We start from the raw sequence: 26,203 nt of genomic DNA, 5'->3' as shown, positions 1-26,203 counted from the left end.
ACTAATTTTGTATCTCTGTCAGAGAAGCTGTAGCCTTTATAATCCTGGTAGGTGAAATCTTGATCCCATTAAAGTCAGTAGTGAAACTCCCTTTGACTTTCCTGAGGCCAGGATTTCCCTCAGGACTGACCCACAGTGCAGTCACCTGGATAGTTCTAGAATGAGCCAGGGTGTCACTCACTTGAAACCTCACACTGAGCGACGGTACAGTGGAATGCTTCCCTGAGTGTGTAAGGCCAAGCCCACAGCCAGGGTAGTTTATTGTAGCCCCTGATAACTGACCGCACTGAAATCATGGTAGTTTACCTGACTTTACCTAATCAGTTGTTACTGATGCTGTTAAATTTAGTGCCAGGGGTAGCAAAGTTAAATTAGCAGTAAAGTAATTACTGGGCTGTATCTCTCAAGAAAGTCAGTTCTGCAGCAGATTAGAAACACATTGGTACATGGGCTCATTATTAAGACAAGCATGATTTTCACTAATACAATATTTCCGCCAATTACTGTGTTCCCTGACTGCTTGTCCAAATACACTACAAAATGTTTTGTCTGTAGTGGCTTCTTTGTACAAGTTGCCATTACTTTATTTGCTTTATATTCTATAGTCAGTTTTAAGGGGTTTTCATCTCTGTAGTCTCAATCTTTCAATAGTCACCTTTTCATTTATTTTTTTTTTAGTTTAAGTATTCTGGGTTTACCTTACAGGTGGGGCTTTCAAAAGCCCTTTTGCCTCTATTCAGCTGTCCTGCTGGCATCAATGTAAAGCAAGCATTGTTTTCAGTGGAAGAAAATGTCTTTCCCTGCTCTTCAGCTGTGATACCAGGGTCTCTTCACATACAGATAGCTGTCAGTCTCATATAGTGGTGGGTTTTTGTGCTCTCTGAGGTCTGCAAAAGGTACTTGGAAGAAGCATGCCTGTCATTGGCAGGTTGAAGTCTGCTATGCAGAGCTCCGTGTCTTCCCTGAAAATTTGTTAAGGATCTGCAGATTCAGAAAGACAGAAACCACTGATGCGTGTACATGCATTCCAGGAAAAAATGTATGCTGGGGACATAAGTACCTTTTCCTGCTAGGATAAGCATTTTGAATCAACAATATGCAGTTCCAACCTCTTTAGCAGTAACTTAGCATTAAACATCTAGTTAGCATTTCTGAAGAGACAGTTTGACAACCCACTGTGCTCTGCTAATAAGAAACACTGCTGTTTAAGTTAGATACGTATTTGATCCCAGATCTCTTGGAGCCACTGACTTTAATACCTGTTCATTCCTGTTCATGAATCTGTTGCATGTACTCCAGTATTTCACCAAGTTCTAATGTACTGCATGTCATACTGCATAGGTAGTCATCTGCCTTCCAGATACAAACTGCTGCTTTAGTGTTGTAAGCAGCGTGCTCTCTGTCACCCCACCTTGGAGTGCACAACGCTTAGTATAACAAATTACCACTAAGCAGAAAGGAAGCAGCACTTAGCTGGAAACACTGTACCTATTATATATTCTTTATTTCCCGTCTGTTCTATTTTCTTTCATTTTATTTTTAATCAATATCATGCAGTTTTGAGCAAAGTTAAGTGGTCTTGTGTCATAGACCACAAATTGCTGCCTAACAGTGTCATCATTTTTGTAAGTGCTTCAGGTGGTGGCTTGTCAGCTGTTTCAGGCTAATAAAAGGGGGAAGTAAAATTCAGTAAAAACAAGTAAATGGTGAAATAAGAGCCAAAAATCAGTGAGTGGAAAATAGGTCTTGCCCGTAATTCCCTGGGTAGCTCCTGTTGACTTCAGCAGTTTTGTTTCAATAAAAACTTGGAAAATATAAAGTAAGGATTTTAGGATCTGCCTCCTGCTCTGCCCATATGAGTACTGCTACAAACACTTGCTGAGTCCTGGAATATCATTATGTAAGAGGTTTTCTTAGCATCTCTAGATACTAAATTCAAATCTCCACAGCAGATGGGGCTGCACATGGGGGGCCATGTCATCCGCATGTCAGAGTATCACCACCTGGCAGTGCAGCAGACACGATGCTCTGGGGCAGGATAAAGGGGGCATCTTCTTGTCAGGACGGCCTTCCTCTGCAGCATTGAGCATGACCACTTGTCAGGGCAGGGTTGCATAGTCTGAATATACTACCAATTTTGGCACCAATGTACAAAATGACGAGAATAGTACCTTATTACTCTTTCAATAATCAAAATACTGAATCCTAAAGGACATAGAGATTTGCCGGGCTTTTAAATAAGATCAGAACATTTTCCCACAAAGTGAGGTAGGCAAATGGGATGGAGGCTATAGGCTGTTCAGGAGGCGTAGGCAGGACAGGAGAGGTAGAGGAGTTGTACTGTGTAAGGGAGAAGTTTGGCTGTATCGCCCTTACAGTTAGGAATTATGTGGTTGAGAGCCTCTCTGTGAGGGTTAGGGAGATGGAAGACAAAGCAGATATACTGATGGGATCTTAAGGATCAGGGTTAACTGGACCAATCTTGAAATCTGTTTGACTTGAGAATGTACCTCTATGATTTGTTTTATCTCTGTGGCATGCACAATGAACAGCATGGTGAACTATATTCTTCCTGACTCTACACAGTTCAACTTGTAAAAACTCTGGATAAAACTCTACATTATCATCATTACTCTTTTCTGCAGTAGTCTTGAAATCTGCCATGTATGTGATATTGTTCCTTCTGTCTAGGCAGGCAATGTGGTGACAGGAGAGATGGTAGAAGAACTTATTCTTTCTGGAGCAGATATTATTAAAGTGGGTATCGGACCAGGTAAGTCAAATTCAGTCATAGCATCATAGAATCATAGAATAGTTAGGGTTGGAAAGAACCTTAAGATCACCTAGTTCTAACCCCCCTGCCATGGGCAGGGACACCTCACACTTGACCATGTCGCCCAGGCCCTCTCCGGCCTGGCCTTGAATGCTGCCAGGGGTGGAGCATTTACCACTTCTTTGGGCAACCTGTTCCAGTACCTCAGCACCCTCACAGTGAAGAACTTTTTCCTTATATCTAACTTGAACTTCCTCTGTTTAAGTTTAAACCCATTACTCCTTGTCCTATCACTACAGTCCCTGATGAAGAGTCCCTCCCTGGCATCCTTGTAGGACCTCTTCAGATATTGGAAGGCTGCTGTGAGGTCACCATGCAGCTTCTCTTCTCCAGGCTGAACAGCCCCAATTTTCTCAGCCTGTCTTTGTATGGGAGGTGCTCCAGCCCCCTTATCATCCTTGTGGCCCTCCGTTACCACTGTTACCTTTGGTGACGGTGGAGGAGTTGTCCAGATGGAATCAGTGTATAATGCTCTTTGCTTGCCTATTAGGATGCCGAGGCCCACTTGGGTCAATAAAGTAACAGTGCTTTTGCACATAGCATGTTTAAGATATACATAGACAGTGTATATCTGTCCTGTAGTGATCTGTACTGCAAAGTGTTACATACTGCATATTCTGGCAGTATAGATGCCTGCTATTGGAAGCTCTGAATTGCCTGAGTTGCTGACATTAACATCCATAGTATGTGTTGTGTTTAGGAACACTTTTTCTAGCCTGTTGAAAAGAGGCTGAGTCATCCCAGCAAAAGCTCAAAGCATACTCTGTTAAGGTATCCACTTCTATCAATAAAAGATAAAGAGTTTCTGAATAGCTTTATGATTTGTATTCAGTTAAGCTGAGGTTGCCCATCTTGTCAATGCCTTCATTATTTCAATTGTGAAGTATGGATAACATTGCCTCTACCTATTACAATTGCCTGGGAGCTAAAGCTTACATTAATGTACCTATCACTGTAACATTCCCATGGATAAATGGGAGGACCCTAAACTTCTTGGTTTTCCCACCTTCCCTTCCCTAATGTTGTTGTATGGCATATACTGACATATATTGTCTTCCCTTTTTAATTTCCCTCCCTTGTGCATTTCTTCATGTGCTCCTTCCTCTTGTGATTTCCTTCTTAGATTGCAGCTGGGGTCACCATACGTGGGCTAGATTTTAAACTGGTTAACAAAAGTGCTGCTTGCCTACAGCATAGCTGTGATCAGCCAGTGCAGTGCAGGCAGATTGCTTACTCTGCAGTGCCAAATAGTTATGGCCCATGAATGGATAATTTAAGCGGAGCAGATGTAATAAAGGTTGCAGTTGTGCCCAGGAAGACAGCAGACAATAAATACTGCAAAATAGATGAAGAATAAACAGCAGAGATGTCATGGTACAATTGTCATAGGCAAGTTCAGATACGAAAGAAGAACTACCATAGTTTGTAGCCTCAAAGTGGAAACAGTTAGGAGTAAGTGCTGTACAGCCCTCCCTGGAGATCTTTCTGAACAGATCTGTACACATTGACCACCCAAAACAAGGAACAAATGTTCCTCACGGAAGATCAGATCTTGACCTCTTTTCCAGATAATGGTCCATTCTGTGGAAAGTGGCAGTGATTTATTCTAAAGCGTTGCATATATAAGTACATACCCCATGGAAATTATTTTAAAACTAATTTTCATCCTACTTTTCAGAAATACTTCTCAGTATTTTCATGTTGTCAGTTTCTTGAAAAATCTCTGGAAATTTACTTTACTGGTAGCTCAGGTATACCTGGAGCTGGGTGAAGGGGTCCAGATTTCACTGCATTTGGTTTAGAATCTGTTCTGAAATTCTTGTTTTCATGCAGACCTTTATGGTCTGTGTCCTAAATTTTAAGACTCATGCAAAAAGCAGTTGTCATTTTGACTCCTAATTTGAGGAGAAAAATAGAGAAGGTATTCCAAAAGACCTATAGCCATGTTACCATGTTGAACCATAATTGAAGTGGGTTTCTTGTATATATGTATATAGTTTTATTTTTATATATACATGCATCATGTGTGTAAAAATATAGTTTAATCAAATGTAATTAGTATATTTCCTGTAATATTACATTATATAGCTTTTGGATGATTACTTATCTCACTTTTTAAATGCTGTATGCTGTTTTTCTTATATTCCCAACTACTGTGATCAACCTAATATTTCTGCTTAAGTATTAGGCAAAAAGATGGGTTTCTCTCCCTTGTGCAAAATCATCACAAAAAAGAAAATAAAAACACAGGTTTTCCCTGAGAATTATTGCTTAAAGCATACACAGAAAAGAGATATAAATGTTTATTGGCAGAAATATTCAGGTATTAAATGCTGCTGCTTGGTCTCAGGCATGTGACTCTGGTCCTTTTGTCCGCCTTCTGTTCACACACCTCACTCAGATTTGCTTTCTCGTGATGCAGTAATCCCCTCACTGAGAAGCATTACGCATGAGACCTAAACTGGGAACTGTGGCCCTGGAGAAGAAAGGGGGTATATTAAGTCACCTTAATTACAGCTCCCATGAAGCAGTGTGATAGCATTTCAAAACTCAAATTCCTATGTGTTCCTTTTATCCATGAGAAGCCAACACTGGCAGTAGAGACTTCTTGAGGGGAAAAATACTACAGATAGAAACACATCTTTTCTACAAGAAAAATTAAATAACATGTACCTTTTCAGTCAGCCTAGTGGGCAGTGTTTTTAACTCTCATTTTCTTGTCTAGGTTCTGTGTGTACCACTCGGATTAAGACAGGGGTGGGCTATCCACAGCTAAGTGCTGTTATTGAGTGTGCTGACTCGGCACATGGCTTGAAAGGACATATCATCTCTGTAAGTAAATATTATCTACTCTCAGATTCCTACTGTGCAAACTGTTGTGGAACAGGAGAATCAAACAGTCCAGTACCCTGCATGTTAAAGTCTATCCTGTCATCTCTAGTTGACCTCTATACTAGCTCTTCTGGTAGTCAGTGGAGATTAATATGTGAAGAAACCAACTCCCTCTAATGTTTAAAAAGACTTGGGCTCCTCACTCCTGTTTGTGCCTTTGGAAAGCTGCTTATTGCTCCCTGAATGGAGTAAGCTGTTATGTGAGCAGAATAGGAAGCCTGATAGTGTTTTCACATGGAAGCAAACAGTCATTCCTACAAAAGATTTCTGAAAAATGAGTGAAATGTAAACATGGCTTTCCCCAGGGAGTGCAACTGAGACATAGGCAGGCAGTAGACGGGACTACAAGGTAAAACAATATGAGCCTATCTGTGCCCTAGTAGCTGGATTGATTCAGATAGCACCCTCAGAGAGCTCTCTGTGCAGGGGCAGGAGTGTTTCAGGGGTGGCTCTTTTGAGCACGGCTGGCACTTGAACGACTTATGTTCTTACAAAGCTCTGGGGAAATGAGCCTGTGGAGAAAAAAGAGCATGTTTCTGATTTGCCTGCTAATGGCAGCTTCTGTTCTACCAGCAAGACCAGATTCACCTTGCACAGAAAAAGTAAGTCTGTAAGCATGATCTCAGACCTAGCTAGACTGCAACCTACAGAATCCCAACAGGTAGCAAGGCATAGAGGCTAACCAACGTGCTGTGTTCACAGGTACCCTCACAGCCAAGGGTCTCCCTCTGTGGCCTTGGAAAAGACCACACACTGAATTTTAGATCTACTGCCAAGTGAAATCACTGGAGGCCCTGATTTGTTTGACCTTGTTGTGACTAGTAACCATGTGAGGAAGGGGGTGTGTTGTGTTGTTGAGGAAGGAGGGGAGAGGAGAGCAAAGTGGCTGGGGGTGGGCAAAGGGCTTCACTGTATTGCTTGGAGCTGTGGGTATAATGGAGCAGGAAAACAAGTATGTGTTGCAGTTGGATCTCTCTTGCTCTTTATTGTTAATGCATATGCATTCCCTCCTTTCCATGGCTCCCCTATATGAATTTTGGAGAAAAAAAAAGCAGTCTGAGTCTATGACTTGGTCAGTATTACAAATATGTGTGCTGAACATGTGTGCAATAAAGCATGAAAGACTGGCTTATTACTATGAAGGCTGGATAACTGTAGGTGTCATCCTAGCAGTAGTGCTTAGAGACCCATTCTAGTTTTGCAATAATCATTTTCTGCTAGCAACCCTCAGAAGAATGTTATTATCCTGATTTTACAGTTAAACAAGGAGCATGTACTTAGTCTGAAAAATGAGACAGTTCTGTACTATTCCTCCTCTCCTTTTCTGCCTTGGGGATGGATCAGCTCCTCACCTGCTTAGGTCATGTTGGCTTCAGTGAGCCCACACCTATCAACCCCCTAGCCATTACAGGGTGAGGATAGGAGGGTAATTTAATATCTGCTACAACATCTGGGCCAAGAGAATTACCTTCAGTTGTAACTGGGGTCGCTAGCACCATTGCAGCTCAATTGTCACCCAAGCTAAGTACACTAAAGCAAGGGTGAGGATATTATGCCTGAATTCTTCAGCATTCAGGTAGATACTGGTGCGTTTACTGGGGAAAGAAGGCTGGAATGCATGGTCAAGCAAGAGCTCTAACAAGAGTATCACAAAAGAAAGGTATCCTCCTGTGGGAAAAACACCATATGGGAGCAAGTCTAAGTGTATGATTGGGTCTAGTGGCAACCCTCAGAATGTCTCACTACTGTCATTCTAGAGATTCAGGAAGGGCACACTCTGGTCAGCCAAAGGAGACCACTACAGGCAGGGTATTACCACAGTTATCTGTGACAATTTGGCAGGAGAAAATACGTCCAGCAGTTTTTTGTTATATTGATATGGAAGTAGAAGGAAGGATGTGGAAAGATTCAAAGCCTACCAGCTTTGAATCTTCATGTAGATTATAGCTGATGGTGTGACATGGGTTAGTCCCCTGGGGCGCTTTCTTGCATCCACTTCTGTCTTGTCCAGTACATTCATCAAATTGCTCCTTTTTCTTGTCATATTGGCTCAGTTTACCTATGAAGGGAAAGAAGTCCCACTCACAGAATGAGAAGGTGGTGGTGCTGAGCACAGTACTGTGAGGAACACAGCATACTAGAAGCTCATTCTGCAGTAGCTCTGCTAGGATGGCAGCACAAACTGGGATTTCAAATGTTTGTATTACTAAAGTAATCATGTATGAGTTTGGGGGCTGATATGTGGTAAAGAAGGTGACAATTTTTAGGCAAACATGATAGTCCAAGCGAACGCCTGGTGTCTCTCTAGAGTCACAGAGAGAAGGGGGAGGTGAAATTGCACCAGTTACTTTCCTCATGCTAAATTATCTTCAAGACTCAAAGTTCACCTCAGAAATGAATCTTTCATGACTCACTGAAAGAAGAGAGGAAACCCTGTCTAAGATACAGGCACTGTTTCTGTCCTGTGCTATTTGTCTGGGAGCCAATAGTCTCAGTTTTCATTCTCGCTGATCCATTGGCCTTGAGAAAGTGCAGCAGTGAGTTACAGTGGAGGGGCCATTTAGCAGGAGAGCTCCTTCAGAAACGCCCTGAATGAGATAAAGTTTCTGTTTCTTGTAGGTCAGAGAACTACTCTGCTGGATAGAGAGGCAGTCACATATTCTAGTAAGCTAGCAATGTGGGGAATGGAAAGCAGCCTTGCATCTGTCCTATCTAATTTGTCTATCATTTGATAGGGATCCCTGCTTCCCCTTCACCCTGCCTGGGTGACAGGCTACCAGCATTCAGTGAAAAGGATGACTAAGGGGTTCTTCACCCAGCTACTGCCATACCATCTCTTCCTCCACACAGAACACTTTCAACACAGAAATACGCCCAGCATATGTAGTTCAGAATAAAGCACCATATGTATTGTTTCTACTGTTGTATATGCCGCATACTTTACATATCTTCTGCATAATAAATAGCTGTCTGTTTGCTGATACTGTAGGAAGGCCTGGTTATACAGTTTGTTATAAACGTTGCTTGAAACATATAAATCATAGTTATAAGCTTATTTTAAGTTGCATATAATATTAAATATCCAAACCAGTTCATACTGGTTTTCCATAGAGTATTTATTTCCCTCAGGCTAAATTTTGTTGTTGTAAAATGGCTTATATGTTCAGGGAACAAGACTGGGGAAAGTAACATTTTAGCCACATTAAAATAATTCTGTTGACTGGAAACCTGTTTTTCCCTCTCCTTTAGCTTAGCACACACTTGTCTCAGAATAATGCCCTCTGCAAGCCCCCTGGCCAGCCTTTCCAGAAGGCTTACTTCAGAATAATACCATTGCTCCTGAATTCACAGGGGGATTTGTGCAGCTACATTTCCCCAGGGCTCTGGCATAGAGGCTGAGCCTGCAACAAGCTCCGTGACTGAACCCCAGCAGTTGTACGAGTCATTTTGAGTCCAGAGCCAGGCCCCTATTGGGACAAGCTGAACTGCAAGGGGAAGCTTCCCAGACAATGCAGCAGAAGCAGTGTCTTATTTTCTAAACAGAGTGTTTGATTTTTCACATGGAATGAAGTGGTATAATGCATATAGCTTCTGGCAAAACTGCTTAGTTTGTCCCCCTTTTTTTTCCCTTTCTGGGAATCATTAAATTTACCTGCTTATGTGAAGTAAGTGGAGACATCTACGGATAAAGAAGTGCTGTGAATCATCATCATCATTGGCTCCTTTTATCTTAAATGGTAACTGATGAGCTTTTGGGAAAGTCTCTTAACCTGCTCAGCATTTGTAATTTGGTGACATTCAAAGTGCTATTTTTTGAAGCCGATGATTAATGATTACACATAAAGGCCCCCATCCCCATGGTACTTCTGAAAGCATAAAGCCTCCGTCAGTGTCACCACTGGGTTAATTATAAAAGTCAGACACTGAGCCACCCAACAAGAACAGACTGAAACCCATCTACCGGAGAGCATTCATAGCCAGCCTGTCTCAGTCAGACAGTTAAGAGTCACACAAATTCCTGACACTATTCTTTGAAAATTATTAGACCCCTTTTTCTACCTCAGCTCTTCCTTCCCTGACACATGCACACACACTAACACCCTCCTCCAGGCTCTGACAGACTTGTCAGAGGGAAAGAATTACACAAGCTGAGCCCTTGACAGGAGAGAGATTCAGCTGTCAGCCCAGCACTCCTTTCTGGAGCTGACAGCAAGAATTTCTAGCTCAACAAAAGGCATAATGCGCTAGAGGTTATCAGCAAATGGAATAAAAGTCTTTAAAGTTCTGCCACGTGCTGTTTGCAGTGGGATGCCCTTTGAAAAGTGACTCGGTTTTGGATCCACCTGCTCAGTTTGTGTCTGAATCCTTCTCTGCACCCAGAGAGGTTCTAACACTCAGCCCTACTGTCAGCTACCCAAGAAAGACAGCTCTAAAATGGCTGATGGTGGAGGTGTATGGCTGTGCTCAGCTGCAGGTCATACACAGGCATGCGCTTCTGCCAACAGGGAGGTGAAACAAAATGAGGTAACTGTACGGACTGGGGAGTAGCTTCAAAAGCAGGAAAGCTGTTGGCAGTCTGCAACAGACACTGATCATTAAAGGAATGGGGAGCTTCCTTGGTATAATGGCTGTGCAGAGTAGAAGGATCTTTCATCTGGTGCTCAGACCTTTACAAACCCGAAAGAACTGTAACACATGATGAGCTCTGCTGTGTGCCATTTCTCTTCTTACAGCCCCATCACACATACATAACTTCCCTCCCCTCAACTGAAACCCCCTCATCAGCCACTTTGCACTGAAACTGAAACGCATAGGTCTAAACCACTAAAGATCTCAAAGCGCTGTTGTTTCTTTACCAAACCTGTAGCAAAACGCGAGGCGTTTGATGAGAGATTAATTTTCACTTACCAAAGATTAGATTGCCCAATTTGTTTAGAGATTATCAGATCAAAATCCAACATAGCTGGTGGTATATTTCCTCACCCCTCCCACTGTGACCTTTTAATGTGTTGTGAACTGCTGAGAAAGATTTTTTAAATGTCTTTGGTGGTTTAAGATACGGGTTTGTGGTACATCTGCATTGCACAGCCTTGCATTAAAATGGCAGGGAATGATTCAGATCATCAGAGGAGGGTTGGTTTTTTTTCCAGTTCTCTGAAAGCTCAGCCAAGATGATGGATGTATAGCAATGGTGCACAGTCAGCTCTTGACACACTGTTCCTGAGCAGCGACCATTCTGCTGCAGGTTGCAGGGTGCCAGTGCTCACCTGGGTCCCCGAGAGAGCTCACTGCCACTCACTGTCGTGTGTTCTCTCGCAGGATGGAGGATGCAGCTGCCCAGGAGATGTCGCCAAAGCGTTTGGTAAGGACAGCGCGTAGTGCTACCCGTTACACCCCGCGTGTCTCCAGCAGCGTCAGCAGTGGTGCAGGAGTCCATTCCACCCTAAATGTGTAACCAGTAGTAGGTTACATTCGTCCCTGTGGGTGACTCCAGTGAAATTGGTGCACCAGACATGAATTTGCTCTTTGGACCAGACAGTCCAAATTCTGCAGTGCAAAACATACAGTGATCGAAGTCCTATTTAGAAACAATCTGCCAGGTGTGCACGAGATACAGCACTGGGACAGTAATACAAAGAAAACTGATAAGGGCTTCTTCTGAGTAGGGTTCAAAGATGGCTGTAACATTGCCAGATCGGGCTGACTGGGTCGCTGAATGGACAAAAAGCTGGTGGAATGTGTGTTGGACAGAAGAACAAAACAAAAAGACAGGCCAGATCCCTGGAGATGTGCTTGGGATCAGCTGTCTATCGAAGAGATAGGTTTTTATTTATACTGTATCCCCTAGAGCTGAGAAGATGTCTAAAATACCTAAGTTAATAATTAACAGATTTTGCTCTCATGCCAATAGCTTCGGTGAATTGTACGAGCTCTTGCTAATAGAATAGAGAACTTAATCTGTGAGTGGTTTCTGTTGGGCATGAAAGTTACATCAGTGGGGGGAGTCAAGGTCAGGATTGTCACTTAGCCATAACCTTGTTGAAGCAGCATATGTGCAACGGGTGCTAAATGCATCCTGGGCTGACAGGATATTTAAAGACAGTCCCCAACCCCCAAAATGCCAGACTCTTTGGAGATGTCACAGTGGGGTAATACCTGGAAGACAGCAGGACAGCGCAGTCTCTCATTGGGATTTCAGATCATTGAAATCATTGGGTATGATACAAGAGAAAGTATACATTATGAGACAGCATGTCTGCTTGGCAGGAAGCTTCGTAAGTAGGGGAAGCAGGGGCAAGCCTAAACTCAGGTTACAGACCTGCCAAGAAAAATGCTGGGCCTCCTGGAAAGGCTGAAACCAAAATCCGTCTTCTAAGTTTGCAGACAGCTCTTGTTTTTAGACAGGTCAGATGACAAGGAAGTCTTAATTAGAGAATTTTAAGCACAGCCATGGAGTGATTGCTATGATTGAGGGGTCTGCTCAGTCACAGGATTTCACGTCACCTTCGTGTTATCCAGTGGGTGATGTGACGTAGGGAATAGATACTTGCAGTTGGGAGATTCTGACATAGCTGAACAGCGGCAGCCACCCTTTCCGACAACAAGATTGCATTAAAAAACCACCTAGCCTCTCCTCAGCCCAGCTCGCTCTGACATCATGCCGCCTGCAGTGAGGCCTTTATTCTGCCTGACTTTCTCTGGCTCCGCAGCTCGCCTGGTTCTTGCTGGTGGTGGTGTCGCTGGGAGCTTGTGAACTGAGATTGTGACCTCACTGCATTCCCAGCTGCCTGCACAGGAACATGGCCCATGGAAAAAGTCTTTTCTTCAGCAAGAGCATTTCCAGAAGTTAGAACAACAGGAAGCAACTTCAGATTGTTTTAATTTTTTTTTTCCTTTGTGATGTTTATAGCAAGTCTGAAGGGTCCCTGTAGTCTCTTTGGGCTAACTGAATAGAAACTTGCTTGAAACCTGTGAAAGGGCAGATTCTGGCCCTGCTGATTGTCAGGGGGTGCTGGGATTCACAATGGCATATGTTTGAAGGCTACCACAGGTTGTCCGTGGACAGAGTAGCATTAGAAAGCTGAGATGATAAAGGCAGTAGTTCTGTTCTTACAGTAGGGCAGACAAATCAGTCTGACTTATGTGTCACAGGTACAGGGCTGGAACTGATAGAGATTACCCTAAGGCAATAAATTTACTAATCTGGTTATATATAATGGAGGTAGACACACTGTGGACATCTGACTAGCTGGAGGTAGGTGTGCATTTGTTGAAGGTGGGTGGCAAAATAAGCTTCTAGATAATGTTACTACTATCCGTGTTTATTGGTTATGTGAGCCATGTAGAAGGTAGCCTTATTGCCCAGCATTTACAAGCCAAAGCCTTAACACTGATACTGAATTGTCTAGCACAGACCTCTGTGCTTGCTGAGAGCCTCTTGCAGGGAGGAGTTACATAAATATATAGGATAGCAGAGACCAGGTGATAAAACACACAGATGTACAATTTCACATGGGGATGGAGGCGTGGATGAAAAATGGACAAAAGACCCAAAGAGGACTTTTGGTTAAAGTGGTTGTACTGTCTCTTTTTAGTGGATCATTGTAAAGTCTTCGTGAAAGAGATGTTGAAATGTTCATTGTCAAGGAGTGACAAAGCAGCCATTTGAATCATAAAAAGTGTGAGAGAGACCCAGATGTGAAGACTAGCATTGACAGATGGCTAAAGGTGTGACTGGAGGAGGCAAGTTCATGGGAAAAGGAGAAGTAGAGTAGTAGGGTGGAGTGCAAGTGAAGAATTGTGGTGAACCATGAAGAAGTTGCTGAGAAGCTTTACAAGTAGAAGGTTGACTGGTCTCAGGAGTCAGAGGCAGATTGGGCATTTTGACAGAGAAGAAACCAAGGTAGAAGCCTATTTAAAAAGGCAAGGAACAGAGAAGCACTGAAGGTGGGAAACAAAAATGCTGGGAGTGACAGATATTTTTGAAGAGACTGCTGGAATTCTGGAACTGCTGGTGGGAACCTGGTATGGATTTGGCAAACCAAAGATGTCACTGCCATCTGGGTATTGGAGATGATAATGGAAAAGATGTAGGTTGATCAGGAAGAAAAAAGGTGTTCTGATGTAGGAACAAGAGAAAGCATGAAAGAGCTTTGTTTGGGGCTCTCGGTTCACATAACTGCACCCTTGGAAAGGCTGATAACACATTTCTCAGAATACCCCAGGGAGGCACTACTGTCTCCCTTTTTAAAGATGAGAAGTTGAAGCACAGAAATACTAAGTTCAATTGCCTGAGGTCACATATATTTTTGTGACACAGCCAGGAACAGAATGTGCCTTTTGAATCCTACGCCAGCATCTTTAACACAATACTGCTGTTCCTTACAGCAGTGGTGAGAAGAGATACAGGCGCAGGGAAGGAAAAGGAATGAAAAAGCATGTAGAAAAGTCAACTGGGGACATATACTGGTTCTGAAATATACGTGACAGATCATACTGGCTTTTTTTTTCTTGTTTTCATTAGCTGTGTGTGCATACCTACTGTTGCAAAGGCTCGCTGGCTCAGCTGGAGCACAGGTGAACATTGATTCCAGGGCCAGCTGTGGTCCAGGCAAACCTACGCTGCATCTGCCTGGAGGGCTGCCCAGGACACAAATCCAGGCTGACTCCAGCTGAATTTCTGCAGAGCCAATCTGGTTATCTCTAACTTCTATTATCAGGCATACAAAAGACATCTCGCGGACTCCATCCAGATCCAGCAGAACTGTGTGAGTGCTGCAAGATTGGGCTGGCGTCAGCACACATATTCTGTAATGGCTTGAAAGAGAAGGCACTGTGAAATGTGAATGAGCAAAATCAGCCTAGATACAGCATAGGCATCAAAGAGGAAGACAGTGCATTGAAGTGGCATTGTGTAGAAAGAGGACAAGTCTAGCAAACTCTGGGCGAGCTGCTGGGATGCTTGTATGCAATGTACCCCATCACATCCTCTATTATCTAGGGAGTTGTTGCCAGGTGTTCCCAGTCCCCCACAACCTAAAATAAAGGCACACTGTCTATCTGTACTTGAAAGACTGCAGCTTTCTGTGTCGCAAACATCGCTAGAGCTTCTGGTCATACAAAAAACTATGCAGAAGAAAGAACATGCTAAAAAATACAGCTCCCTGGTTCGATGTTAACTGATAGAAAAGTAGTCGAACAGACTTGAAACTTTCAGACATCTTTGTAATACTGAAGCAGGGTGGAAAGTTCTGGAGAGCGTACTTACTTAATATGGGGTTGTTATTCCTGGAGCTGCAGGGCAATAAGCATGTGTCGTTCCAATGTTTACATGTGCTGTGTCTGCTGTAACATAGCTCCTCTCATCTGGAAGAGCTTGATGAATTATGTTGTAGTTTGCAAAAGCTACTCAAGTCAGATGAGTTTCAGTCCTGTAATTCAAGCTCATTTGCTTTTCTCCCAAAATATGCAGTCAAGAGAAAAATAATAGATACTTAAGTGCACAGGAACAAAAATGCTGTGATTCCAAAGTGTAGATTTCATGAGACTGTTTTGCATTAATAATTTGGAGGCTGTGAGACCCACAGCCAGAGACAGGACTAGAACTGGAGATCAGGGGATAGTATCAACAAGGCAAAGAGTCCGGGGTGTCCTTTGGCAGGCCTTTGACTTGTTCTAAATGCCCTCTTTGAAACCTTGACCCCAAATCCATCTCTCCTTCCTCATGTTGTTTTCTTCTACCCCTGAAGAAGACATCAACTAGATTTCCCGGGGTACTTATTTTTCTGCAAAGGTAGAGCAAGATTGTGCCAGGTAACAACAGGAGCTCCCCACCAGTAATTGAGAATGTCTTAAACCATGAGCATTCCCTTCGTTTTTGGCAGGTTAATAGTAGTATCAGACGTGAGTCAAACTGAGGCTGTAAAACTCAGCCATCTGAAACAAGAGAGCTCAGGAAAAATCTGCCAGGTAGTTGGCATGATTGGACACCTGAATGGGTGCCTGGCTATAAATATTGCTTGTGATGTGCTCAGCAGTTTTGCACCAGCCTCATTTTTAATATCTCTTTACCATGGACGTACTGTTCCTTTCAAACAAGGACCAGGCAAAAGGAGGTGAAGTCAGCAGAGCAGCTGGGTGCTCTGCCCCCAGGTGTTGCTGCTAGGTCTGCTCTTTGGCAGAGGCGGAGGGAGGGAACTGGCACTCTCCATGGTTGTCATGTACGCTAAGATCAAAATATTCCCAAATTCAGGTTTGTCTACAGAGCTTTTAAACAGATGGCAGAAGGAAAGCAGAGTTGATAATGATTTCACTCTTCAGATTTCAAGGTCCAGTGCTATTGTTTGGATAGTGAGAGAGATCAGAGCCTAATGCCAGATTTACCTAGCCTGGGATCTCCGCAGAGTTCTCACATGTTTGTAGTGGGCTGGGGTTAGTTCAGGCTCATCTGCTTTCTATGAAGTGAGGTTTATAACCATGTTCTTATGCCAGTTCTGGGAAGAAGTTGTGCAGAGGTGAGGCCTGTTTTGACACAAACACATTAAGAAGCAGAGAGTCTGAACAGGAAAATGCTTTGTTTTAGGGATGGGTCACCACAGGCTCATAAAAGAGCAAAAGCCAGACTTTTCCAAGCAAGGCTAGATATGCCAGATTATCACAGGAGAAGCTGCTGGTGGAGTAGTTCCAGCCCAGCTGGAAATATTGGAAATCACATTAGAAAATCAAGAGTGATTCCAAAAACCTTCTTCCTGATCTTACTCCCAGTGGAACTGAGGGAGATGGACAGACTGAACAGGCACGATTGAGTATTCAGTTTGTTCTTCTGTATCTGGAACATGTTTAGGAGTTGTAGCTATGGGTTAGAACTCCTTTGTGGTGCATGCTGAGAACCACAGAACCCAGGGATGGTAGTCCTTGGCCCAGATTTTTTAAAGAACAGGAACCAAATGCAGACCCATCCAGATCTGTTAGATAAGGGATTACCCAGACCTACACTGAACCCATGACTGGTGGACTTGAAAACCCCATTTCATTTAAAAATCTGCTTGTTTTATGTTGGGAGGAGTACATTACATTCATGAGTATGCCTTCCTTCAGGGTACATTCCCACACACAGCTTGTACCCTAGAAAGGTCTTGAAGTAGGAGCTGTCGTCTTCTCTGTACAGCACTGAGCTCAACAGGTCACAGCTCTCTGATTAGAACTCCTGAGTACTGCAATCACAGTTATAGTTAATAAGGAACTGTGCTCAGATACTGTTACGAAGTAAAGGGTTAAAACTGAGTTGTTTGAAAATAAAGAGTGTGGTGGGGAGTAGAACAATCTATATCTTTGTCATCACAACAGAAAAGGATTCTTTCTATTTAAAATTCCAAAGAAATACAATTCAGCATGTGTCAGTTCTTCAGTAAAGCATTTCTTCCAAGTTCTCTGTGTCTATTACAGGAGGGGACTCGCTGTACCAAACTATTTAGGGCTATTGTTTTTGGAGGCCACTGCGTGTTTGCTTTGTCTTTCATGCTCTTCTCCCTTCCCTGCTTTCTTATGTGTTGCTTTGCTGATCACAGGAGCCGGTGCTGATTTTGTCATGCTTGGAGGAATGTTTGCAGGCCATGACCAGTGTGCTGGAGAGATTATAGAAAAGAATGGCAAGAAGGTGAAACTCTTCTATGGAATGAGCTCTGATACAGCCATGAAGAAGCATTCAGGAGGAGTTGCTGAATACAGGTACAAATTCCACACAAGAGCAATTGCACTGAGCCAGCTGTTCAGTAACTTCTGCTGCAGAATTGTGCAAGGGGCATCTGTTGGAAACAGGCCCATGCCTCTATTCCTCTTTAGGAACATGTTATCAACCCTTGTAGCAGCAAATATGCGAGAGGGATGACATCAAGGGGGAGACAGGGAGAAGCAGCTTGGGGTGGCTATCTTGAAAGCAACCGTGTTTGCTCAGCTCCAGTCAGTGCAGTGTGCTGTCACTGCAGCACTAGCTGTGTGGTCTGGGAGGTCATTAGGCAGTGTTCTGACTTACGGCTCTCTCAGGATATGTATGTGGAACATGGCATACCAGGCTGCAGTTTCTGGCTCTCTGCTTGTTCAGCTGGGTTGTCCTGTTGGTGTAAGGGTTCCTGGCTGGCCCACATGCTCCCTTCTGTTTGCAAAAAGTGGGTGCTCTGGTGAATCAGCTGGGGTTTCCCCAGTATAGAGTTGAGTTACAGCTCTAACACTAATGAGGTCCCAGGACCTCCAAAGCACTCTCAGTGACAGGCAGTAGTGGTTAGGCAGTCTTCCTAGGCAGCAGAATCCTGCTGTATAGTTTTCCCACCCCTTTTTGGGTCACAGAGCACCAGACTAGCCCCAAATCAGGCAGCATGCAGGAACCTGGGTTTTGAGCTAAAATCCTCAGGGGACAGGAAAAGAAGACAGACTTTGCAAAGGAATCTCTTGTCCATTGCTAGTTTACTCTGGAAAATGCTGAGAATTTTGACTTTTTGAAAAAGCACATTACTCCAGAAAACCTCTTATGAATGGCAGGTATAGTCACTGCCCTTAGACAACATGGTTCTTGCGTACTTTGTTAGAGAATGTTTCATGTCTTACTGGTTTATTGAAGGGTCCCTTTTGATTCTTCTCCTCTTTTGGGGTAGATTCAGGCTCTGGTCCCATCTGGTAAACTGCTATTTGTAAGAGTCTCAGAGCCAGTGACCTTACCTGCTGTTCCAGACATTCAGGATTGATGGGTTTTGTTGGCCTCATCTACTACAACTACTCCAGCATGTGGGTAGCAGCGTGTCCAGCTTACCATGGGCAAGAGTTGCAGCATTGTGAAGGTGACAGCGTAGAATGTAAAGCAGAATGGGATCCACAAACTAAAATGGAATTCACACTTTGGTACAGAGACATGCTTATAGGACCATGACAATCCCAGACATCATGCTAGATAGAAAGCATCTTTGATCCAACCTCCTGTCCTCCACCCCGACTTTGGTGTTTTTTGCCTGCCACTTCTGAAAAGCTAAAATGCACCATAAAAAATGTGCACTAGTTCTCTTAGCACTTCACGAAGTGGTAAGACTCAACCTACTTCAGAGCATTTACACCTGTCTCCTTTGGCCTACTTAAATCATAGAATCTTAGAATCATACAATAGTTTGGGTTGGAAGGGACCTTTAAAGGTCATCTAGTCCAACCTGCCTGCAATAACCAGGGACATCTTCAGCTAGATCAGGTTGCTCAGAGCCCCATCCACCTGATGTTGAATGTTTCCAGGGATGGGGCATCTACCACCTCTCTAGGCAACCTGTTCCAGTGGTGAAAGCAGTTCACTGTAAAAAATTTCTTCCTTATATCTAGTGTGCATCTACTCTCTTTTAGTTTAAAACCATTACCCCTTGTCCTTTCACAACAGGCCCTGCTAAAAAGTTTGTCCCCATCTTTCTTAGAAGTCCCCTTCAAATATTGAAAGTCCATAAAAAGGTCTCTCTGAGCCTTCTCTCAGAGCCTTCTCTTTTCCAGGCAGAACAACCCCAACTTTCTCAGCCTTTCTTCATAGGAGAGGTGCTCCAACCCTCTAATCATCTTCGTGTCCCTCATCTAGACTTGCTCCAACAGATCCATGTCTTTCCTGTGCCAAGGGCCCCAGAGCTGAATGCAGTTCTCCAGGTGGGGTCTCACAAGAGCAGAGGAGCAGAATCGCCTCCCTCAACCTGCTGGTCATGCTTATTTTGATGCAGCCCAGGATACAGCTGGCCGATTTTTAAAGCCGGATTTTTCTGCATCTAATAGGATGAGAGGGGGACAGGGATACTTTTACCTTCTGCTGAGGAGGATGTACATGTCTTTGTTGAGTGGAGTGTACCTGAGCCCATGTACCTCTTTCAGGGGCTCAGATCAGAAGGTAGTGTGTAATGTGCAAGGGATTTTATATTTTATTAAATCTCATATGGGGCTGGTGCATCTGTACCAGTTAAAAGCACTGCTATCTGGAGGGTATCTGGCTACACTGAGGACAACCTGTGGATTGCTTAGGGGAGCAAACCGTGTGACTGGTTTTCCACATGGTTGACCTGCAGGGCTTTTTTGGCATTGCAGCTTCCGTGTGATTTTGCTTTCAAGCACAACTATTTATTTGCAGGAGAAAGAGCTGCACAAGCATCCATCTGCATCCGAGATAAGCTGAAATGATGTACCAGAAAGATGCGCTCCATAATTCTGAGCTTTGATTCGCTCTGGGTTCATATGCAGTTCCCAGAAGCAGTGTACAGTCTGGGGCCTTTTTTTGTCCCCCGGCAAGTCTGCTTGTCATCAAAGCCACTGAACAAATGGTCTGAGTGGACAGCACTAGTAATTATCTCATAATTTAAAAGTGGCAGCTGCCAGTTACACAGCGGTGCTGGCAACGTTTTATCTGAACTATGATAGCTTACTGTCCTTTGCTACCATGTGCTTGTGGCAGCTGGAGTGTGGGAAAGCTTGATGCTGGTCAGGCATGTAGTTAACGTCAGCTCCCTGAGACATCACGGAGCAGCCCAAGCACACTGCATGGATCTCAGTGCAGCTTAGTAATTTAGGGCCTGGCCACCACAGAGCTGGTGAAAGTTGCAGGAAAATTTTGAGAGAGCTTGCTGTACCAGTGGGCCAAAGGACTAAGGCAGCTGTTAAATTCTGTTCCACCTGCTTAAGTGTGCATGTGATCTGGCAACAAAATCTATTGCCAGCATGAGAATTAATTGACACTGGACCCCCTTAAAAATTGGGTAAAGTGCAAGTAGTATGTCTTGTACGAGTAAAGGGTGTACATAATGGCACTGTGTTTGGCTCAGTCTAGGTAGACCCTTTCAATTCCTTATGGGCAATACTACACAAATTCTGCTTGATCCATAGCTCTATTTTGATTTGCATCCTGATTTTAGAGGCCCTGGGGATCAAGTTCTAAAACCTTCTTGGCAACAAGGGAGCGAAAGCATAATCTGAAATTTTTAGTCCTTGTTGAGACACTGCCTTTTTGTGCCGCTAGTAGGTAATACTGGTCTACTTGTCCTGGGTTTGGCTGGGATAGGGTTAATTTTGTTCCTAGTAGCTGGTGCAGTGCTGTGTTTGGCTTTAGTCTGAGAACAATGCTGATAACACACTGATGTTTTAGTTGTTGCTAAGTAGCACTTACCCCAATCAAGGACTTTTCAGTCTCTCATGCTCTGCCAGTGAGGCAGAGAAGAAGCCGGGAAGAAGCAGAGACAGGACACCTGACCCAAACTGGCCAAAGGGGTATTCCATACCACAGCACGTCATGCCTGGTATATAAACTGGGGGGAACCACCCGGAAGGGACCAATCACTGCTCGGGTCGGGCTGGGTATCAGTTGGCGGGTGGTGAGCAATTGTATTGTGCATCACTTGTGTTTATTTTTTATTCCTTTCCCATTTTAGTTTTATATTCTCTCCCCTTGTTATTTCCCTTATCATTATTATTAGTAGTAGTAGTAATATATTGTACTTTAGTTATTAAACTGTTCTTACCTGAACCCACAGGTTTTACATTCTTTCGATACTCTTCCACATCCCACCCAAGGAAGGGGAAGGGGGGTGAGTGAGTGGCTGTGTGGTCCTGAGTTACCAGCTGGGTTTAGACCGTGATGTTACTGCTAGCTAGAACAGATCCGGACATTAAATCTGTAAGTCTTGGCTGTTAACTGTGAAGGAGATGATTCTCATCTTCTTCACATGGCAGCCACAATGCAGAGCTGGCTACCCATACCAGCCTTGGTCTTGGTCTTGCTTAACCTGTCCCAGCATGGGTGTCAGTGTGGTTTAAAAATAGCAACACTGAGTTATCCAGCACTGTAAATGTACTGGGCATTGAAGGGACGACAGGAAACAGAGCAAGGCTCTGCTTTGAATTATTCTTACAGGAAGTTTAGTCACTTGCTAGTTTAGCTTATGGCAAACTCGAACCAAAAGGGTTCTAAGTCAGCGTTTTGAATGCTAGATACCCCAAACAGGCCAAGTCAGTGGGGCTTCTTTATATGCATTTAAAAAGCCCAGCTGTAAATCTGTATCATTGACCCCAATAAGCTGTTTTGTCTTTAAAAGAACCTGTGCGCTCACCATGTTTTACTCGAGCAGTGGGGCGCTCAGTGTGCTCAGCCCCCTGCTGAATGAGACTACATGTCACTAACTTCATCTTCTCAAAATTACATGTTTTGGCTGGAGAACCTAAGCCTCCAGCAAATAGTTAAGTTAAAATTGACAGGTAGTGTGAGATGGCAGTAGCAGGGAATAAAGTTGTAAGAGTAATTGTTTTTGTAATGAGTATGTCAAGTTGATCTCATTTAATTTTGTATGAAATCTGTGTACCCAGTTTCATTACTTTTATGTCATTTATATATTAATTTATTTTTACATTTTTACCTCCTTCCATGAGGAACATGGATCAGAGCTGGGAATTTCTGAAAGGCAATGATTAAGTTTCTTTTATGGGAGAAAAGAAATAAGGCAAGCAGGAGCAGAGACCACATGCAGTATTGTTCACTTAGAGCCAATTTGCTTTTGTTAACTCTTTTGAGATTTTACAGGTTTTGTGTGTATGCTGCAGTTCTGCTGTGGTCACTGAGCAATTCACAGCTGCTATTAAGCTGGGTTTTGGCATTTTATACTAACTGTAGAGTGAAATTTGGGCCACAGAGATAGAATAGGACCAGCAGCTGGCTGCTACGTACTGTCTCTGTCTGTGTCCCAAATGATAGCCTGGAAGACCTGCCCCCAGTTCCTGCCATTTCTTAAATGGTCCAGTCATAATGTTGCCTAATGCCAGGGCAGCCTTACCTGCGTTTTGCTGGGCTGACAGAGCACCATCCCATGTGCTTCCCCCAATTCACCCTGCCAGGATTCCCACCCATTGTGCCCATCCCTCCATGCTAGCAGCAGGCTTGAACTGGCCAGGAGTTACAAACACACCACTGGACCCTGTGCGAAAAGTCTAAAGCAAATAGTTCTCCCTTTCTACTCGCTATTCAGGGGCTAGCGAGAGATACGGAGTCTCTGCTGAGAGCATCAGAGCACACCTTTCCAGCTGTTTGGAGGCCCAGTTGCTCCATCTTCACATTTCTTTTCTGAGAAAGGGTTAGTTTGGGGTCATAACTCTGGGAGAGATGTCAGAGCTGCAGATCCCTCAGCAGCTCCTGCTGACTTGCTTATGCAGCTCTCTGCCAAGTGTGCCAGCTTTTGTAACATCCCTTGTAATCCACTGTTGTGGTTTAACCTGGCAGGGAGCTAAACATCACACAGCTGGTCACTCATCCTTCCCCAACACAGTGGGATGGAGGAAAGAGTTGGGAAAAAAGAAGTAAAATTTGTGGGTTGAGATAAAGGCAGTTTAATATGACAGGCAAAAAAGGGTTTTTTAATGACGATAATATTTTATTAATATTGCTACTATAAACCAATATTATTAATAAATACTATTAATAATATTGATATTATTATTATTTAATTGTTGTTGTTGTAAAATACACAAAACAACTACACAGTTGTTCATCACCTGCTGTCCAATGCCCAGCCAGTTCCTGAGCAGTGGACCTCAGCCAGTTTTGCCCCAGCTTTATATGCTGAGCGTGATGCCATATGGTGTGGAATACCCCTTAGGTTAGTTGGGGTCAGCTGTGCCACTGTGTTTCCTCCCAGCTTCTTGTGCACCCCAGCTCACTGCTGGGGTGGTGTGAGGAGCAGAAAAGGCCTTGACTTATTATAAATACTGCTTAGCAACAACTAAAACATCAATGTGTTATCGACATGATTCTCATCCTAAATCCTTCTTCACGCAGCTTCTGCTTTACCTGTTAAACTGTGTTTATCTCAACCCACGAGTTTCCTCACTTTTATCCTTCCAGTTCTCTCCCTCCTCCCACCAGGGGAGTGAGCGAGCAGCTGAGGGATGTAGGTGCTGGCTGGGGTTAAACGGTCACAAGGTACCAATAGGGTCATGAGTTCAGTAGCTGCAGAGCTTCATTTATATCCAAAATGGGGGATGGAATGGGTGAACAGTATCCACATGCAGCAGCTGGGCATTTCCCCATCTGGGGAGTGAGATGACACACCAAAGAGCTTTGGTCTCTTGGGGCTTGCTCCACAGTCAAACAGCATTAACTAAGCTCTGATCTTTTTGCTGTGCTTGCAGTTGCTTAACTCACAGCTCTAGATTTCTGTCCCACTTCCATCCTGTACCCCTCCTTTTCCTTTTGGAACATCCATTATTCCCAGCACATAGGGTGGAAACATGGAGAATTTTCAACACTTTTTTACACTTATTTTCAAGGATGAATGTAAAACTGGACACTTGGCATCTTCTGTGAAGCTAATCTCACAGCTCTCTTCCAGCATGCTTCCCCCAGTACAGTATCTGTAGGTGACTCCCCGATCAACAGGACATCCCACTAGCTTATCAGCTGATGCTAGAGGAGCAGCAGCACTTGTCTAGCTGTTAGAGATTTGGGGCTGTGATGTTAGATGTTCACCACTTCTGTAGGTTTTAGTCTCCAAAGCCAAAAGTGGCATCCCACAAGCTCCAGCACCATAGTCATTGCAGGGACATCTTCCAGGAGCAGTGGCTCAAAGTGCCCCACATTGCTGTAATTCTGCCCAGAAAAAAGGATCACCAGCTGGTCACACTCTTGAGAGCAATGTTCCCATCCCTGCAGGTCTGTTGAACCACTGTAACTGGGGCTGCCTTTGTTTGCAATTAAAACATGCTATCAAGCCCCTGCATCTTATGCCCCACCTGATGCTCAAGCATGAATTGCCAGGGCACTCAAGTTTGAACTGATGGGGCATCATGCATAAATTGATTGGACTCTCATGCATGAATCAAATGGACAGTCATGCATGAATGCAGTAAACCAAGCATTTCTTGCCTAATGCAGCACGCAGAGCTCTTCAGATGGCAGGATCTGGTAGGTAAAATTCACACTGGTTTCCCCAAATCCTAGACATGCACTTGTCTCTTGCACTGTGGTCTTGCAGCAAGCACCCCAGAGCTCAAGCTGAACCTCCTGACTTTGGCTGGACCAGGTGAGCATGGCCAAAAACCAAGCTGCAGAATGGTAGCATGACTATGTTTGTGGTGTTCTGTGGGCCAGGCCTTCTCTTCCTGCTGGCACTGGAGATGCAAATAAAAGCCTGTGAACTCCCAGAAGCACAGGCCATACAACACACCACTGTGCCCTGTGCAGTCTGCTGCATGGCAGTGGTACATACGTTTTCCATTGGCCACTAAATAAACACTGTAATCAGTGTTTATTTAAGAGTTTAAAGAAAGAGTCAATTACTCATCAGACGTAGGGAGATTAATCATGGTTCCTTATTCCCATGGCATATTAACACTTCTTTATTGTCTCCCTAAGGCTTTGACCTCACATTTAAACTAACAGAATGAAATACAGCCAGGCTCACACTGAAATACCTGCACATAGCTACTGTTGCTGTTGTTAATGATTTGCAAATGGAGCCTCCAACCAAGCATGCTCGCTCTTCCTTGCACTGTCCCCTAGACAACTTGTTTAAGGGAGGATTAAATAAAGCCACATTTCCAACAATGACAGAACCCTGCTGCAGTTTCTGCCTCCATTTTATAGGGAAGCAGGGGAGCAATCCCATGTCCTCTGCATTTATGTTTGATCTCCCCTTTCCAAGGCCTACCTCCCCAAGGGAGCAGGTGTGCCACGCAGAATGAGCTTGCTCTAAAGCCTAGCGAGGTCAGCTAGTGACTGGTGAACTTCACTGCAGGAGGGATTGCTGAGCATGAGGCTGGAGAAAGCTGAAGGGGAAGGAGTTACTTGCCTGGATTCTTCCATCCCGTAACTTTTCAGATGTGCTTTTGGGAACAGGGCAGTCTGTGCTGGCATGCGCCTGTACCTGACAGTATTCACAGCACTGCTATTTTTTCTGGCCTTTTTGCCTGGCACTGACCTCTGCCAGCTTACTTTTAGGTTAACGGGACAGCTCTGCAGCAGGTTTTGGTAGCAGGTTTCCCACTCCATCTCTGTGGGCTCTGAAGAATCAGGCTGGTAGGAGACAGCCAGAGCAGTTCCATCTGCGTCAGGTCAGTCACATAAGAGAGCCCAGGGGCTGTGAAGCCTTTGTAGAGCTCTGCTGACTGGGGCCAGCTCCAACATTTCTGTAAGTTAAGTTGCCTGAGCCTGGCTGTTCCTTATACTTTAAAGCTTGCAGCTCTCAAGGTCAAGTATACCTTTCAGTAAACCTGGAAGCTTCACTTGCTTGTAGGCAGGTGGTGGAGGGGAGGAAGGGGCAGACCTGTAAATACACACATGGGATATCGGGGCATCTACAAGATTTGTCTGCTTCTAGTTCACAGTATTGGTGGTAACTGGAGTCGAGGCATTTCAGTGCTTGAGAACATCAAGCAGCAACAGGCAAGCAAGCAATAAAGCTGGGGGAACATTTGTAAACTGCAGTATTAAGCTCCCCA

General features: G+C 44.0%; 1 protein-coding gene across 5 annotated transcripts in view; it reads left to right on the top strand.

Annotated features, from left to right (window-relative positions):
- Positions 1-26,203, top strand: part of GMPR (guanosine monophosphate reductase) — a 45,099-nt gene that overhangs the window by 13,765 nt on the left and 5,131 nt on the right. For 4 of the 5 annotated variants that reach the window (XM_030484158.1, XM_030484122.1, XM_030484148.1 and 1 more), the window contains 4 exons: positions 2,692-2,773; positions 5,559-5,665; positions 11,045-11,087; positions 17,293-17,452. In XM_030484158.1, the coding sequence (XP_030340018.1) occupies positions 2,692-2,773; positions 5,559-5,665; positions 11,045-11,087; positions 17,293-17,452 (392 nt within the window). Of the gene's footprint in view, positions 1-2,691; positions 2,774-5,558; positions 5,666-11,044; positions 11,088-17,292; positions 17,453-22,295; positions 23,056-26,203 lie in introns of those variants that run through there. The other variant, XM_030484131.1, reaches the window with a different exon arrangement.

Source organism: Strigops habroptila, chromosome 1, assembly GCF_004027225.2.
Source record: "Strigops habroptila isolate Jane chromosome 1, bStrHab1.2.pri, whole genome shotgun sequence".
Lineage (NCBI taxonomy): Eukaryota > Metazoa > Chordata > Aves > Psittaciformes > Psittacidae > Strigops > Strigops habroptila.
This window is presented reverse-complemented; position numbering and strand designations above follow the sequence as displayed.